The sequence below is a fragment of the Oncorhynchus tshawytscha genome, linkage group LG17 (genome assembly GCF_018296145.1).
Source record: "Oncorhynchus tshawytscha isolate Ot180627B linkage group LG17, Otsh_v2.0, whole genome shotgun sequence".
Lineage (NCBI taxonomy): Eukaryota > Metazoa > Chordata > Actinopteri > Salmoniformes > Salmonidae > Oncorhynchus > Oncorhynchus tshawytscha.
In genome coordinates, this window is record NC_056445.1 from 284,388 (window position 1) to 302,892 (window position 18,505).

General features: G+C 41.1%; 1 protein-coding gene across 4 annotated transcripts in view; it reads right to left on the reverse strand.

The window, feature by feature from the left end:
* LOC112216676 (diacylglycerol kinase delta) overlaps positions 1-18,505 on the reverse strand; it is a 124,503-nt gene that overhangs the window by 9,070 nt on the left and 96,928 nt on the right. For all 4 annotated transcript variants that reach the window (XM_024376647.2, XM_024376648.2, XM_024376646.2 and 1 more), the window contains 3 exons: positions 12,274-12,408; positions 3,974-4,128; positions 3,621-3,732 (listed from right to left, as the gene is read on the reverse strand). In XM_024376647.2, the coding sequence (XP_024232415.1) occupies positions 3,621-3,732; positions 3,974-4,128; positions 12,274-12,408 (402 nt within the window). The remainder of the gene's footprint in view (positions 1-3,620; positions 3,733-3,973; positions 4,129-12,273; positions 12,409-18,505) is intronic.

Genomic DNA, 18,505 nt, shown 5'->3' on the forward strand with positions numbered 1-18,505 from the left:
CTGCCTGTGACTGGAACGAATTGCAAAAATCGCTGAAGTTGGAGACTTTTATCTCCCTCACCAACTTCAAACATCTGCTATCTGAGCAGCTAACCGATCGCTGCAGCTGTACATAGTCTATCGGTAAATAGCCCACCCATTTTTACCTACCTCATCCCCATACTGTTTTTATTTATTTACTTTTCTGCTCTTTTGCACACCAATATCTCTACCTGTACATGACCATCTGATCATTTATCACTCCAGTGTTAATCTGCAAAATTGTAATTATTCTCCTACCTCCTCATGCCTTTTGCACACAATGTATATAGACTCCCCTTTTTTTTCTACTGTGTTATTGACTTGTTAAGTGTTTACTCCATGTGTAACTCTGTGTTGTCTGTTCACACTGCTATGATTTATCTTGGCCAGGTCGCAGTTGCAAATGAGAACTTGTTCTCAACTAGCCTACCTGGTTAAATAAAGGTGAAAATTTTTTTTTTTTTTTTTTAAATGTATGTCAAGTAGAGGCACTATGGGCTCAAGTACATCTGCCTCACCAGGCAGCCATATATTGGTAGGGCGTGTGTATAGACCTCCTAGCTCTAAGGTGTCATATTTGGATGACTTATGGGTTTGACCAGGCCACAGATAGCAGATATGTATTTATCTTGGGTGATTTTAATATAAATTGTAAGGATCACAATAATTCAAATATAACACAATTGATGAGATATGCCAAGAACTGTGGTTTGAAACAAATGGTTAATGATACTACTAGATCATCAATTAAGTTGGGTCATCGTTCAGACACATGCATTGATCTGATCTTCTGTAATAAGTGGGCTGGACAGACCATAATATTGTGACCATAACCATGAACACCAAGGTTCCAAAGAAACACCCTAGGATTGTGGTCAAGAGAAATTTTAAAACATTTAATCATGAGCTATTTCTAAATGATTTGGCTGCTGTACCCTGGGAGCTGATTTATCTAGAGGATGATTTAAATCACACTACAGAATGTTTTATTGATTTGCTCACTGAGGTAATGGACCATCATGCCCCCATAAGAAAGAGTACAGTTGGTGCTCGTCCATCTCCATGGATTGATGATGAACTGGGTGAAGCTTTTTCTCAAAGAAATATGGCAGCCAAGTCAAAATCAGAAATTAATTAACAGAATTATAGAACATTACGTATTTATGCAGTTAAATTGAATCAAAAGAAAAAAAAGTTATTTTACAACAATGCTTTTATTGATTGTAAAAATGATTCTAAAAAGGTTTGGAACACAGTTAAGGGCTTACTTGGTACATCTATCTCATCATGCCCATCTAGTATGGAGGTTGACGAGAGAAAAATAACAAAACCAGTTGATATTGCCAATCATTTTGCAGATTTTATTTTACAAAGAAAATTAATTTACTGAGCAACAACGTAAACATACATTCTTCCAAACAAGCCGTTGTCCAATGGATTGATGATCATATTATGAGCAAAAAGATCTGCTCTTTTAGTCTGTAAACTGTGTCAGTGGAGGAGGTGTTAAACATATTGAAGTCATTACTTGATTGTAAATCTACAGATTACAGTCTTACGGACAATTTTTTGCTTCGCTGTGCTGGTCCCCAGATTGCAGTTCCACTGAGATACATAATTAATTGGTCACTGGAAAAGGGGATGTTTGCAAATGTATGGAAGCATGCGAAACTGTGTCCTATTCCGAAAGACTGCAAAGAACCCATTACTCCTGCCAATAGTTGACCAATTAGTCTACTCCCTACACTCAGTAAGATATTGGAGGGTATTGTGAGTAGACAAATATGGTAGTACGTGGAAATGAATGATCTGATTACAGCCAATCAACATGCTTATCGCAAAAACCATTCCACGACCACTGCATTGGTTGACATGACTGACCAGTGGCTTAATGCTATGGATAATGGCACGTTTGTGGGTGTACTATTTTTAGATTTCAGTGCAGCATTTGATTTAGTGGATCATTAAATAATTTTGACAAAATTAATGCATTGTGGTTTTAAGGAGGTTTTAAGGAGGTTATTTAAAACAGGAAAAATTATTAAGCAAATAACACAAGTATTTAATTGAGAGTCAGGTGAACTACTGTTCTGTGGTCTGGGGAAATGCATCATCAAGTGAAGTTAGGCTGCAGAATGCACAGAACAAAGCAGCAAGGATTGTTTTAAGGTGGAGATATGGTTCTTCTGTTGCAGTCATGCGCAATGTTCTTGGTTGGTCATCAATCGACAAGATAATTGAAAAAAACATGCTTATTTTATTTCATAATATACATAATTTAAAACGGCAAAGTTCTATTCACAACGGTATTCAGTTGGTAAGAGACAGACATTCCGTAAATACTAGGAATAGATTGTTCACCATCTATGCATTATTCAGACAGAAAAGAGAAATAGGCAAAAGAACATGTCGATTTAGAGCAATAAAGAAATTGAATAAATTAACTGAGCAAACCAGAAACCTTTCAATATATAAATGTAAACATTTTTTTTTAATTATTTAAATATAATACATAGAAATGTTGTGGGACTATAGTAGATGAAGAATCAATATTGTTTTAGATTGAGTATTCATTTGGTCATTATGTTAGTATATTATGTATGTTTGTAATAGTGTGTTATATGTGAAAATGTGTTCGTATTATAAATTGTATTTTAATGTTTAAGGACTCTTGGAAGATTAGTCCAAATGGGGACTAAAAGAGATCGAAATCAAATCCAATCAAATCCAGGACCGATATACTAGGCGGCGTCAGAGGAAAGCCCCAGCAAATTGTCAAAGACCCCAGTCACCCAAGTTATAGACTGTTTTCTTTGCTACCGCACAGCAAGCGGTACAGGAGCACCACGTCTAGGACCAGAAGGCTCCTTAAGAGAATGCCAAGAGTGTGCAAATTTGTCATCAAGGCAAAGGGTGGCTACTTTGAAGAATCTAAAACATAGTTTTATTTGTTTAACACTTGTTTGGTTAATACATGATTCCATATGTGTTAATTCGTAGTTTTGATATCTTCACTATTATTCTACAACGTATAAAATAGTCCAAATAAAGAAAAACCCTAAGTAGGGTTAAATGAGTAGGTGTATCCAAATGTTTGACTGGTACTGTAAATATACTTGGAAATATATTGCATAACCCAAAAATTGTTGTCTAGCAATGATCAACAACCAATTTGACAGAGCTTGAAGAATTTTTAAAAGAATAATGGGCAAATGTTGCACAATCCAGGTGTGGAAAGCTCTTCAAGACTTACCCAGAATACCTCAAAGCTGTCATCGCTGCTAAAAGTGATTCTATTCACTCAGGAGTGTGAATACTTTTGTAAATGTCATATTTCTGTATTTCCCTTTCAATACATTTGCAAAAATGTCAAAAAACATGTTTTCACTTTGTCATTTACGGAGCATTGTGTATAGATGGGTGAGGATTGTTTTTACCTAATATGAATTCAGGCTGTAAACAACATAATATGAATACTTTCTGAAGGCAAAGTATGAGCCAAAAAATATCTCCCGCATTTGGCACATGTATGTTGGGCACCCCTGTATTACTAGAAGTTGGTTGACTGGTATAAAAGGTAGAACAGGAACTCCACGTACCCCTGTGCTCTTGGAATTGGCGTAGACCAAGTCCATGGCCTTTGAGCTTGCGTTGACGGCATGGGCCAGCTCCTGCTCCATACTGTGGTGGGACTGAGCGATTTCTCGGATACTGGGAACACACACAGTTCGTCACGACATCGAACATCTAATGTTACTGGGAAACTACACTGCAAGCATATCACAAGCGTTCTGTAAGTGATGTTTTTGGCATACTATCTGTATAGTTTGGCCGTTAGGTAAACCACGAGGGAATTGTATATCATGGTCTAGGACAATTTTCAATCTAAATGGAATTCAACCATACCCTGCTTTAATCCAATGTTATTATTAATGAATCAATGTTCTCTTACCTGTGGATGAGGGCGCCGGCCGCCTGTCCAAACAGGTTGATCTGGGAGGCTTCTTCCTCGGATACGATCTCCGGCTGCAATGCATACTGGGGCAGCGGTCGGGGGAACTCGCACCTCTGCTTGTCTTCCCACGACTTCAGCGTGCTCTCGAAGGCCTGAGACAAGCAGGCAACAGGATGAATAGAATAGAATAGGATAGAATAGCTGTATTCTTCCCAGAGGGAACTATAGTTGTGGTACGTTAGATGCGATACGTCAATAAAAAATATGACCGCAATATAACAGCAACATTCACACAAGACATACAAATACTATACAAACAAATCATGTCAAATCTTTGAACCATGAAAGGTTCAACGAATTGTGTGAGGGGTAGGAATGGGTGGATTCTCCATTCCCTTCTCCAGCCGTTGTATCGGGCAGTTCAATGGTGAAAAATGCCTCAGTCCCTGGAGCAAACACGTTGTGCTATCCAGGAGCATGTGTACAGGACATCAATAAGCTGCTCCCAAACATTATAAACCAGCATCAGGAAATTAAGTATATGATAGTTCATGTGAGATTCAATGACATTATGAAGGGCAGCTCAGAACAGCTGAAGATGGATTTTAAAGAACTGATTGGGTGACTGCTTGACAAAAAGAAACGCCCCATAATATCTGTCCCTCTGCCCTCCCTAAATCGTGGCATTGAACATTTCAGCAAACTTTTAGCCCTCCATCACTGGCTACTAGACAATTGTGGCTCTGTGGGTGTAATATTTATTGACAATTTTGATACCTTCTGGAAACTAAACTCATTTTATAAGGATGATGGGATCCACCCAAATCATTTGGGTTCCTGGATCCTTTCACAGCATTATAAGGCAGTGTTGAGACAATGACCCAAGCCCAACTCAGTTAATTCCTATCATTATGTCGCTGAGTTGTCATAATGCTTCAACAAATGTACATTATCCCAGGGGCGTTGGAAGACACAATATAGGTAACCTAACTTATATCCCTGTAACTACCCTGATGCGTCTGCTGATCCCACAGCTTTTATTATTATTTTTTTTTTTTAAATTTAATATCAAATCAATACATAAAGCACATGAGGGAACACAAGCATACATAGATTACAAACAATAGACAATCAAGCTGGGGGCGGGCCTGGGGGCGGGCCTGGGGGCGGGCCTGGGGGCGGGGCTAGGGGGGTACAATATCACATTACAATTACACAAGGACCTTAAGGGACATGCATAAACTTACAATTCTAACAGCTTTTTTGTTAGTAGAGCATTTAACCGTCTTAAAATACAGTTCAATTTATTTTTGTAGGGTACGAAAATGTGGTTTTCTGTTTGTAAATTTACATTTGTGTATATGAAATTTGGCCAAAAGAATAATGAAATTAATTACATAAAAATGATTCCGCTTATTTCCAACAGATATTATCAATAAATCCATTCCAATAAGGCATGACATAAGGTATAGATACAACATCCTGCTGAAACAAGGATCGTATCGCTCTGTTGTTGAATGGACCAAAAGAGAAACAAATCTTTCCTACTGATGAGTCAACAGGGTCAATAGAAGATAGGCTCTGAGGGTCAGGTCTTGACATGTTCCTGAATAACATAGCAACACCTGAGGGAATGGCATCTAAAACAATTGCAAAATCTTTAGGTGTTACAGGGACCTTGTAAAGTGATAAGAATTCTTTATAACTGAGTAAAAGACCCTCTGCATTTACCAGTTGGCTCACCAATAGGATATTATTTCTGAACCAATATTCTAAAAACAGAGAGGTATTTTTATACAATATATCCCGATTATTCCATATATAATATCTGTGTGGAGAAAAATGGTGTTTATAAATTAAGGACCATGACAAGAAAACCTGCCGATGAAAAGCAGAAAGTTTCACTGGAACTTTGTCAATATTATAATTGCAAAACAACATGAAGTTAAGGCCACCAAAAGTAGAGAAGACATGATGAGGAATAAAATTCCAGATAGAAGTGGGTCTTCTTAGGAATTCTTTTATCCAATTGATCTTGAAAGTATTATTTAAAGTAGTAAAATCCAGAAAATTCAGTCCACCATTCTCATAAGTGTTCATTACAACAGTTTTCCTAATGTAATGGGTACGGTTTCTCCAAAGAAAGTTGAAAAGCATCTGGTCTATCTCCTTGCTTATTTTACGGTCAAGATATAAAGATAGAGCACCATATGTTAGTCTAGAGATACCTTTAGCCTTGGTTATTAGGACTCTACCTTTTAAAGATAAGTCCCTCTGTAGCCATTGATTTAGTTTCTTCTGGGTTTTTTTAATAAGAGGGTTAAAATTTAGTAAGCCTCTAGACTTCTGATCCTTTGTATTGGTTATGCCTAAATATGTAAGTTCTTCTTTTACTGGAATATCATAATATGAAGGTGTCACACAATCTTTGACAGCCATGAGTTCACATTTCTTAATGTTAAGATATAGACCAGACGCTTTGGAAAAGGATTGTATATCACATTGATCGATATGGGAATTTGGTTAGCGTCTTTCAGAAAAAGTGTAGTATCGTCAGCCAGCTGGCTTATAATAATTTCTTTACCAGCTATGGAAATACCTTGTACAGGACTATTATTTAAAGAATTTGCAAGAAGTTGGGTGATTAATAAAAACAGGTACGGAGAGAAAGGACAACCTTGCCTAATTCCTCTCTTTAACTCAAATATAGGTGAGGTGCCATATTTCAATTTGATAGAGCTGTTACCATTTGCATAGAGAGTCTTAATAGCCTTACAGAAAAAATCCCCAAAGCCAAGTCTCTCAAGGGAGTGGAAGAGAAACTGATGCTCTACTGTGTCAAATGCTTTATAAAAATCTAAAAATAATATGAGGCTATCCTCAGTTATTAGGTCTGAGTAGTCAAGTACGTCTAATACTAGTCTGACATTGTTCGAAATATGTCTGTTCCTCATGAAGCCAGACTGTGTTTCATCAATGATTGCATCCAGGACTTCTTTAATTATTTTTGCAAGTAGTGAGGCTAATATCTTATAGTCATTATTAAGAAGACAAATTGGACGCCAGTTATCGATGAGCAGCACTTCTTTTTTAGGCTTAGGTATCAGTGTTATTAACCCCTGACTCATTGTAGGAGGGATAACATTGTTTTTAATACTCTCTAAAAATACTTCAAATAGGAAGGGAGCTACTTGTTCAGAAAATAATTTGTAAAATTCTGATGTAATTCCATCAACACCTGGTGATTTATTGCTCTTTAGATGTTTGATAGACTCTATAATCTCTTCAACTTTGATGGGTTCATCACATTGTTTAGATTCTATATCACTGATAGAGTGAACATTATTCAGTGAGTTAAAAAACATATCTGTGGATTCCTGACAGTACGTAAGAGCTATACAATTTTCTGTAAAAATTGCTACAGTATTTAGCGATTAATTTGTGGTCATCTGTAATAACACCATCAATGTTTAACTTATGGATAGTGTTATTTTTAGAGTGAAATTTCTCAAGTCTAAAGAAATAGGATGAATTCTGTTCTCCCTCCTCAATCCATTTTTTCCTAGATCTAATAAAGGCTCCTTCTGCTTTTAATTTATATATATTATCCAGTTTATTTTGTAACTCAATTAGTTCCATCTTCTCCTCCCCCAAGAGGTCAGCTGGGGACCTCTGAGAAAGGGAAGTTATCTTAATGATCACCTTTTCCTCCTCAGCTCTTCTGGTCTTAGCAAGATTACTACCATATTTTCTAAGATATTTGGACACCTCAAATTTAAAGAGCTCCCAGTTCTTGCAATAAGATTTTTCTTCACAAGCCCTTTCCCAAAAGTGTGAGAGCAGATCTTTAACCTCAAATGTAACTATATCATTATTTAATAATGAGCTATTTAGCTTCCAGTAGGATGCTCTACCAAGGTTCGTATCAGGGGTAAATATTTTGATATCAATGTAAAAAGCCTTATGGTCTGTGAGGGGAGTAGTACAAATATTTGTAGTAACACACTCACTATCAATACATTTGGATATAAGCCAAAAATCGATTCTGGATTGGCTGGAGCCTGTTTTGTTACTCCAAGTGAATGATCTTTCGGCCGGAAACCTCTCTCTCCATATATCAGTAAGATCAAACTTTTCCGTAAAAAGTATTAAACCCAAATTCTGATTGGTTGGCCTACCTGGGGGCCATCTATCAGTTGAATTATCTATTGTAATGTTAAAGTCCCCTCCTATCAATAATAACAAATTGGGAAATTTAGATAACCAATGAAGCATATGTTTCTCTACAGATTCAAGCAACTCATCATTCTCATGTTTGGTGTTGTACCAGTAGAAGTTTACAGTAATGAGTGTAATGTCATTGTAACTGATCACAAGACAAATAAAGTGACCAAAGGGGTCACATTCCGAGTGTAGAATATTACCACCAAAGGTATTTTTCATTGTAGTGACACCAGCAGAGCGTTCAGATCCATGGGAAAGCCAAATATCGTTGCCCCACTGTGACCTCCAAAAGTTGGCATCAGCAGAAATTGAGTGAGACTCTTGAAAAAAGCAAAAATCTGTTCGAAATTGTTTAGCAAATAAAAATAAGGCCTTGCGCTTCACACTGTTTCGTAACCCCCTAGCATTAAGAGATAATATAGACAAAGACAAAACAACAAAGATTATATAAGAGTATAAACTGTAGTAGGATGAGTCAAAGACGTAGGAGCAGTGAACGTAAACGATAAGGAACCGAGATCTGCACCATTTAAGTCAATTTAAAGTGAAAATAGCTTATTCCATAACTTTTGAAATTCAACTCAACTGGAAATTATGTTCAAGACCAAACCAAGGGTTCTTGTAGTAAGAGAGACTAAAAACCCTCTTTAGTGTAATAAGGAACTATTCTGAGAAATAAAACAACAAATAATAATTTAAATAAAAGGGTACCTACTATTTTAAGTACATATGAAAACTGATCATAAAATAATTGAATAACAAAATGTTTTACATATAAACGTTCCTAAGACCTGTTTTGGAAATAAGTATTAATAACTAAATAGAACAATAACCGTGTAAAGTCAGAGCAGACCTGTATGCCATTTAAAACAGTATCTTAGTTACTGTATACATAAAACATAAATTCAGCTTTCAATCTTCTTCGTAAGTTTGTAAACAAAATAGGACTGCTGGTCATACAAGAACAAACTAATGAATTGAAATACCTGAGTATTCCTGTAAAATAGTCACCTGATGCTTGTTAGGTAAACCACATAAGGAAAATGAGAATACCATGGCTGAAACCATCAACCTGTTCCTTCTGGTGAGATTTTAGGGAGGAATATGGATTTCTGAACCGTTGATGAAACCTCGTCCTCCAACGAAGTAAGCAGCCTTCCCCTCACTTCGTGCTATCTTGATCGTTGGCCACAACTTGTTCCTTCTTTCTATGTCTTCCGGGCTGAGATGGCGAAACGCATACCATGGCTCTGAAGGAAGGCGTTCTTCCTAGCAGCTTTCCAGACATCATCCCTGTAGAATCTGGTAGTGAATAGGATGATGATACCCCTGGGTCTTGAATCGCTTTGCTGTTGCTTCTTGCCGAGGCGATGTACAACGTCGATGGTATCACCAACTTTGTTCTTCTCTGCAGGCAAAACTTACGGCAGATACGGATAGCCTCTCCTCGCACATCTTCATTCTCCACCTCTGGCAAGCCGTAGAGTCTCAGGTTCCATTTTCTTGTGTATTGTTCCAGATCAGTGAGACGTCTATGGTAGACATTGTTATTCTTTTCCACCCTTTCCACATTTTTTTCAACTTTTGCCACTCTCGTTTTCACATCCTTAATTTCACCACATGCAAACTCCACAGTCTTTTTCAAGCCTTCGATAACCATTGTGTTCGCGCCTACCATTTTCTCAATGGCGTCACACCTGGAGTTGATGAGTAAGGAGAGGGTAGCCACGATGTCAGAGTTCATGTTGGGTTTTTTGGAGGGTGGAGGTTTACACGGAGTAACCGGTAAAGAGGGGAATTCGTCATCTTCAGCATTCGAAAGCATGATATTATCCATAGGCCAAGTGTAGTTATGGCAGTTGTCTATAAGCACGTTTCTCTCTTGTTGATTAGCAATAGAACGGCTAACTTTTTCCTTTCTTTTTTTGTCACGACTTTGCATGGACATGCTGAAATAAATGATCCAATTATCATTCCAGTCACAGGAAAGGTCTTATATCTTGAACAAATAAAAATAATAATGACTAAACTTTTTTTTTTAAATGTTTTCACAATCTTTCTGAAGATTGTACGGAGCTCGGTAAAAAAGCGTCTGTTCAAGCAGCCATCTTGGCATGATCTCCTGCTGATCCCACAGCTACATTGGTTCCTCCTTTAAAAGTTGTGTCATACTGCGGCACACCTTCTGGGCTGCTGCAGCATTCTGTGGCACGTTATCTATTTGTCAGCCATTTTTTCTGTTAACTTCATTGGGATAGCGGGCAGCATTGGGAAGTTTGGATGAAAAGCGTGCCCAGAGTAAATTGACTGTTACTCAGGCCCTGAAGCTAGGATATGCATATAATTGATAGATTTGGATAGAAAACACTCTACAGTTTCCAAAACTGTTACAATAATGTCTGTGAGTATAACATAACTCATATGGCACCTGAGAAAAATCCAACCAGGAAGCGGGAAATCTGGGGTTTGTAGTTTTTTTTAAATGATTTGCCTATCCAATCATCCGTGTCTGTGGGGTCAGATTGCACTTCCTAAGGCTTCCAGCAGATGTCAACAGTCTTTAGAAGTTGTTTCAGGCTTGTATTGTGAAAGGGGATCGAATAAAAGCTGTTTCAACAAGTGGTCAAGCTGAAAGACATTAGTTTAGTCTCGCGCAAGGCCGTGAGCGCGACGTTCGTTCTCTTCCTTTCTAATGACGAAATTGTCCGGTTGGAATATTATTGAAGATTTATGATAAAAACATCCTAAAGATTGATTATATACATCGTTTGACATGTTTCTACGAATTTAATGGAACTTTTTTGAGTTTTCGTCCAGACTTTGTGCCCGCGCTTTGTGCATTTGGATTACTGGACTAAATGTGTGAACAAAAAGGAGGTATTTGGACATAAAGATGTTTCTGTGGACATTACGGATACTATTTCGAATTTTCTTTTGCGTTGTCGTGACCGCTCTAGCCTGTGGATTTCTGAACATAACGCACCAAACAAACAGAGGTATTTTGGATATAAAAATCATCTTTATGGAACAAAAGGAACATTTATTGTGTAACTGGGAGTCTCGTAAGTGAAAACATCCGAAGATCATCAAAGGTAAGCGATTAATTTTATTGCTGATTTTCGTGACCAAGCTACTTTGATGCTAGGTGTTCATAATGTTTTGTCTAGTGATCGATAAACTTACACAAACGCTTGGATTTCTTTCGCTGTAAAGCATATTTTCAAAATCTGAAACGACAAGTAGATTAACAAAATGCTAAGCTGTCTTTTGCTATATTGCACTTGTGATTTCATGAATATAAATATTAAATATATTTATTATTTGAATGTGGCGCTATGCAATTCAGCAGTTGTTGATGACAATTATCTCGCTAACGGGATAGGTAGCGTCAAGAAGTTAACTAACATATTCCTCTCAAGTGTACATTTTTAGCTTGACTCGCTATGATGTTATAGTTACTTAAATTTGCTTCCACCATAATGTTTTGTCAGCCATCTTTGCTGAAGAAAGTCACCAGGGACGGGTGGCTTGCGTCAAATTCGTCATTGGAACCACTCGATATGACTGGTCATATAGAAACCTTGGGACCCAAATGCATAATGAGTGCTCTAACTCCCCCTTGCGGTGGTCTGGAGCAATGAAGCCGTGACTCCGGGTACCTCTAAGTCCCGCGGTGTAAGCTCGCAACTTTTAAAGCAGGAACCACTGTACTGTATGCAGTATTCATGTGCCTATGAAGCAGAGTTTTACTGTTAGCACTGTGGCGGTGTGCCTTAGTAGGAAGTCCACTTTGTGCAGCTCACCCTGTACTAACATAAATAGCATGAGTAGAGCTGTTACGGTGACCGTATTAGCGCTACACCGGTGATCACTAGTCATGACGGCAGTCAAATTCCACGTGACCATGTAGTCACGGTAATTAGGCTTCTCCAAGCTCTGATACTGCTGATGGTCATTAGTAGTCTATAAAACTTGCTAACTGCCTGGTACTCAGCACTCTACGGTCCCTCTAATCCCTCTAACATCAATGCAAATGTCATTTAAAATGTGTGACCCCATAGATGTGTACTCACTCGGTCTCTGGTGAGAGTCTGCGTTCGGTTCTTGTGGATAATCTTGATGTACCCCGGGGGCTGGACCCAGGCCTCTCCGTCCACCTGCACCGGCACGCCCTCATCCCCAAGGATGGTGATCTTCACTGTACGACACTGCAATAGGAGAGCAAATGGGGAGAAACATTCAACCAGACAGTACGCTATGAAACCAAGAAAATTGTATAAAAAATCTGAAGGATGATCAATGGAAACAGGATGCACCTAAGCTCAATTTCGAGTCTCATAGCAAAGGGTCTGAATATGAATATAAATACATTTGCAAATTTTTCTAAAACCTGTTTTCCCTTTGTCATTATGGGGTATTGTACGTAGATTGAAAAGGAAAATCTATTTTAGAATAAGGCTGTAACGTAACAAAATGTGGAAAAAGTCAAGGGGTCCGAATACTTTCCGAATGCACGGTACATTAGAATAACACAAAGGCCTGCACACTGTATATGCTTCCATTTAAAAAGAGATAGTTCACCCAAATGACAAAATTACTAATTGGTTTCCTTACCCTGTAAGCAGTCTATGGACAAGGTATGACAGCAATCCATGATTTGCTTTTGTTTACCTGGCCACTGTTTCCAAATGCAAACTTTTTACCATTTGTGGTCCAAATCCAATTCAAGTCAATGGATACTGTGGATTCTACACCTGCATTGCTTGCTGTTTGGGGTTTTAGGCTGGGTTTCTGTACAGCACTTTGAGATATCAGCTGATGTACGAAGGGCTATATAAATAAATTTTATTTTATTTTATTTTATTTGATTGCTGTCATACCTTGTACATAGACTGCCTACAGGGAAAGGTAACCAAAATGTTATTTTCTGATTTTGGTGAACTATCCCTTAAATGAAAATATTGAAAATGTTTTAAATTACTTTGGTGCATTTTACAGATGTAAGTGGTATATTTTCAAAAAGTACAAAGGTGATGACACTTGTATTTTGTTCAGTACCTTTGATTGTGCATTCATTGGAGCTGAACACATCTTTCACCCCTGAGTCATTCATGCAACATTTATGTTTTCCATGAAATACCATGAGAACATTTTGTTTAATTCAATAGCAAAAAATGCAAGGTACATTTTCTAAACAATGCTTTTTTCAGTGTTTGAAAAGGAATAGTAGATGGTAAATATCATTTTCCATACAGTATTTGGCTATAACTTGAAATTTTTCTTGAAATTATCTTTTTGTTTTGCAAACCACATTTTTTATGCTTTGTTTTCAATGTCAGGTTGAGAGCGTGTTGAGAATGATTTCAGTCTTACAGTTGAATTATTCTTACTGAATACAGAACATACGAATTGACAAATCATAAAAAAGGGGTATTGTATTGCAGTAGCACGGTGTGTGTATGCCATTTCTGCCCCATGTAACAATGTATAACATCTAATTTTCTATGTGACTTTTCAACTGAGATAATGAGTGGAGTATATTGTTAAATATAACCCAGGTATTTCAGCAGTGCATTGTACACTACACGATCATTCGAAATGGTAGCAGATAGGACAAAGTGGAAAAGGTCACGATCAAAACACACTGGCTGATGGAGGATGATGTACTATTTACAGCCTCATGATTTGATTTGGTTTCACCTTCCAACATAAATGCATGCCAATTGACACATTTATGATGTAAGAATATAGAATTTTACAGTGTTCAGCAGTTATATAAAAGTGATAAATCGCTCGAAGCCGGTGTTTGGAGGATATATTGGCACGGGTGTTAATAAGAATTGTGAAAAGCTGAGTTTAAATGTATTTGGCTAAGGTGTATGTAAACTTCCGACTTCAACTGTAGTCCCGACACATATCTAGGGTTGCTACCCAAGCCGGCTGGTCGTTCATTCTATCGATTCGGTTGCTAGAGACGTGACCCAGTCATTCCTTCTAAACGTTCCATTGACATACTGGCTGGCAACGTTCTTAACACTTGGTTGCTAGCTAGCCAACTACGGCTCTTACAGTCACGTCAAAACATGCAGCCAGAATAACAGTAAAGTAGCCGCATTTGTTGCATTTGCATTTGTTTAAACTGTTTTCTAGTGATTTTCGTTGGATACATCCATAACAATGAGCTAATTTCCAGCTTTCCAGCGCGACGGGTCTTCGTACCCATAGTTGTTTATATTATTTTTTGTTATTAGTGTTATAGAGCATGTTACTTGGACATTTATTAAAAGACTCCATTTTACACTGCGCCTGACTTCCCTGCCACCTATACACACGTCTCTGACAGAATCTCTGACCAAAATATATGAAGTCAGCAAGAGAGGACACTACGCTCATGGAGGTGGAGGAACGCGTCCGGGAACAAGCAGAGGAGATTAACTGTTTAAGCGCCGTCATGGATCGCGTTGTCCAGAATATGGACTGCTGGGAGAGACAGGGAGTTTCTCCAGCGCCTCCACCACCACAACCGGGATCTCCCTTGACCGCTTTTTCCCCTCCTGAACTGAACAAGATCCATTTACCCTTACCCACGGGATACAATGGAGATACTGCCGGCTGCCAGGGTTTCCTCCTTAAATTGAGTTTGTATCTGGCCACGGTCTCCCCAGTACCATCGGACCGTGAGAAGAGTTGCGCCCTCGTCTCATGCCTCACCGGGAAAGCCCGGGAGTGGGCCAGCGCTCTGTGTAGAGAGGAGGATGCGGCATTGGACCATTTTGAGGAGTTCACCCGCCATTTCTGGATAGTATTCGACCACCCACCCGAAGGCAAAGCGGCGGGTGAGCGCCTCTATCATCTGAGGCAGGAGACGAGGAGTGCACAAGAGTTTGCTTTGGAGTTTAGGACCTTGACTGCCGGCGCTGGATGGAGCGACAGGGCCCTGATCGACCATTACCGTTGTAGTCTACGCGAGGACGTCCGTCGGAAGCTGGCCTGTAGAGACACCACCCTCAACTGGTGGACATGTCCATCAGGCTGGACAATATGCTGGCTACTCGTGGACGTCTAGATCGGGGTCTGGTTGTTCCATCCTCCCGCACCCTCTCTCCCGAACCTATGGAATTGAGAGGGATGGTGCGCAGGGAGACCGGAGGGGGTTCCCACTCGAGCACCATCTATGGAAGCAGAGATCACACTGCTGGTCGGTGCCGGGTTGGTTCCTCTGGGAATAGAGAAGGCAGGCAGGGCACTCTGGCATCACCCCAGGTGAGTAGGCACCATTCTCATCCAGAGCCCGCTGTTGCACTAATGTTTGTCTCTGTCACTTTTCTGGATTTTTCTCTGCATTCCCAGTATAAGGCGCTAGCTAGTAGATTCAGGCGCGGCTGGGAATTTCATTAATAAAAATTTTGCTCATAGTTTAGGGATCCCTATTGTTTCTGTGGATATGCCTTTCCCCTATTCATGCCTTAGATAGTCGACCATTAGGGTCAGGGTTTATCAGGAAGGTCACCGCACCTTTGTGTATGATAACGCAGGATGGTCACAAGGAGAAGATCAGTATTTTCCTTATTGATTCTCCTATGTATTCTGTGGTGCTAGGCCTACCCTGGTTAGCTTGTCATAACCCCACTGTTTCTTGGCCACAGAGGGCTCTCACAGGGTGATTGCGAGTGTGCTCAGGTAGGTGTTTAGGGGTTTCCGTTGGAGCTACGAGGGTGGAAAGTCCAGACCAGGTCTCCACCGTGCGCATTCCCCCCGAATATGCCGATTTGGCTCTCGCCTTCTGTAAAAAGAAGGCGACTCAATTACCACCCCATCGACGGGGGGATTGTGCGATAGATCTCCTGGTAGACGATGCATATCCCAGGAGTCACGTGTATCCCCTGTCGCAAGCGGAGACGGTGGCTATGGATACATATGTTTCTGAATCCCTGCGTCAGGGGTACATTCAGCCATCCATTTCACCCGTCTCTTCAAGTTTCTTTTTTGTGAAGAAGAAGGATGGCGGTTTACGCCCGTGCATTGATTATCGAGGTCTAAATAAAGTCACGGTGAAATATAGTTACCCGCTACCTCTGATAAATACGGTTATTGAGTCAATGCACGGGGCACGCTTCTTCACAGAATTGGATCTCAGGAGTGTGTATAATCTGGTGTGTATTCGTAAGGGTGATGAGTGGAAGACGTCATTTAGCACTTCAGGTCATTATGAGTACAGTGTCATGCAATATGGGTTGATGAATGCTCAATCAGTCTTCCAATCATTTGTAGATGAGATCTTCAGGGACCTGCACGGGCAGGGTGTAGTGGTGTATATCGATGATATTCTGATATACTCCGCTACACGCACCAAGCATGTGTCCCTGGTGCGCAGGGTGCTTGGTCGCCTGTTGGAGCATGATCTATATGTCAAGACTGAGAAATGCTTGTTCTTCCAACAATCCATCTCCTTCCTAGGGCATCGGATTTCCACTTCAGGAGTGGAAATGGAGAGCGACCGCATTACAGCCGTGTGTAATTGGCCGACTCCAACCACGGTAAAGTAGGTGCAGCGTTCTTTAGGGTTTGCCAATTACTACCGGAGGTTTATCCGGGGTTTTGGTCAGGTTGCTGCTCCCATTACCTCACTGCTAAAGGGGGGCCCAGTGCGCTTGCAGTGGTCGGCTGAGGCGAACAGGGCTTTTGGACACCTGAAGACTCTGTTTACCTCGGTACCTGTGTTGGCTCATCCGGATCCCTCTTTGCCATTCATAGTGGAGGTGGACGCATCCGAAGCTGGGATAGGAGCAGTGCTCTCTCAGCGTTCGGGTGTGCCACTGAAGCTTCGCCCCTGTGCTTTCTTTTCGTAAGAAGCTCAGCCCGGCGGAGCGAAACTATGATGTGGGGGACCGGGAGCTGTTAGCTGTCGTAAAAGCCTTGAAGCTGTGGAGGCATTGGCTTGAGAGGGCTAAACACCCTTTTCTCATCTGGACTGACCACCGCAATCTGGAGTACATCCGGCAGGCGAAGAGACTGAATCCTCACCAGGCAAGGTGGGCCATGTTTTTCACTCGTTTTGTGTTTACTCTTTCTTACAGATCAGGCTCCCAGAACATCAAGGCATTGACGCATTGTCTCGGCTGTATGACACAGAAGAGCGGTCCATGGATCCCACTCCCATACTCCCAGCTTCGTGTTTGGTGGCGCCAGTAGAGTGGGAGCTGGACGCGGACATTGAGCGGGCGTCACGTGCAGAGCCCTCTCCCCCTGAGTGTCCAGCTGGACGTCTGTACGTTCCGTCTGCTGTCCGCGACCGATTGATCTATTGGGCTCACACGTCACCCTCCTCTGGTCATCCTGGGATAGGTCGGACGATGCGCTGTCTTGATGGGAGGTACTGGTTGCCCACTTTAGCTAAGGACGTGAGGATTTATGTTTCCTCCTGCGCTGTGCGCCCAGTGCAAGGCTCCTAGACACCTTCCCAGAGGTAAGCTACAACCTTTACCCGTTCCTCAACGGCCGTGGTCGCACCTGTCGGTGGATTTTTTGACTGATCTTCCACCTTCACAGGGTTACACCACGATCCTGGTCGTTGTGGATCGGTTTTCGAAGTCCTGTCATCTCCTCCCTTTGCCCGGTCTCCCTACGGCCTTACAAACTGCAGAGGCCCTGTTTACACACATTTTCCGGCACTATGGGGTGCCTGAGGATATAGCGTCTGATCGGGGTCCCCAGTTCACATCAAGGGTCTGGAAGGTGTTCATGGAACGTCTGGGGATCTCGGTTAGTCTTAGTGGGTAGGTTTCTGCGGTCCTATTGCCAGGACCGGCCGGGGGAGTGGGCGAAGTTCGTGCCCTGGGCAGAGATGGCCCAGAACTCGCTACGTCACTCCTCCACTAACCTTTTCCACTAACCTTTTCCTCCACTAACTCCTTTTCAATGTGTATTAGGGTATCAGCCGGTTCTGGCTCCTTGGCATCAGAGTCAGACCGAGGCTCCTGCGGTGGATAATTGGTTCCGGCGCGCTGAGGAAACCTGGGAGGCAGCCCACGTCCACCTTCAGCGCACCATAAGGCGCCAGAAAATTGGCGCAGACCGTCGCCGCAGTGAGGCCCCAGTGTTCGCACCAGGGGACAGGGTCTGGCTCTTGACCCGAAACCTGCCCCTCCGCCTGCTCTGCCGGAAGCTGGGTCCGCGGTTTGTGGGGCCGTTTAAAGTCCTGAGGAGAGTGAACGAGGTATGTTATAGGTTACAACTGCCCACTAATTACCGTATTAACCCCTCGTTCCATGTGTCTCTCCTCAGGCCGGTGGTGGCTGGCCCGCT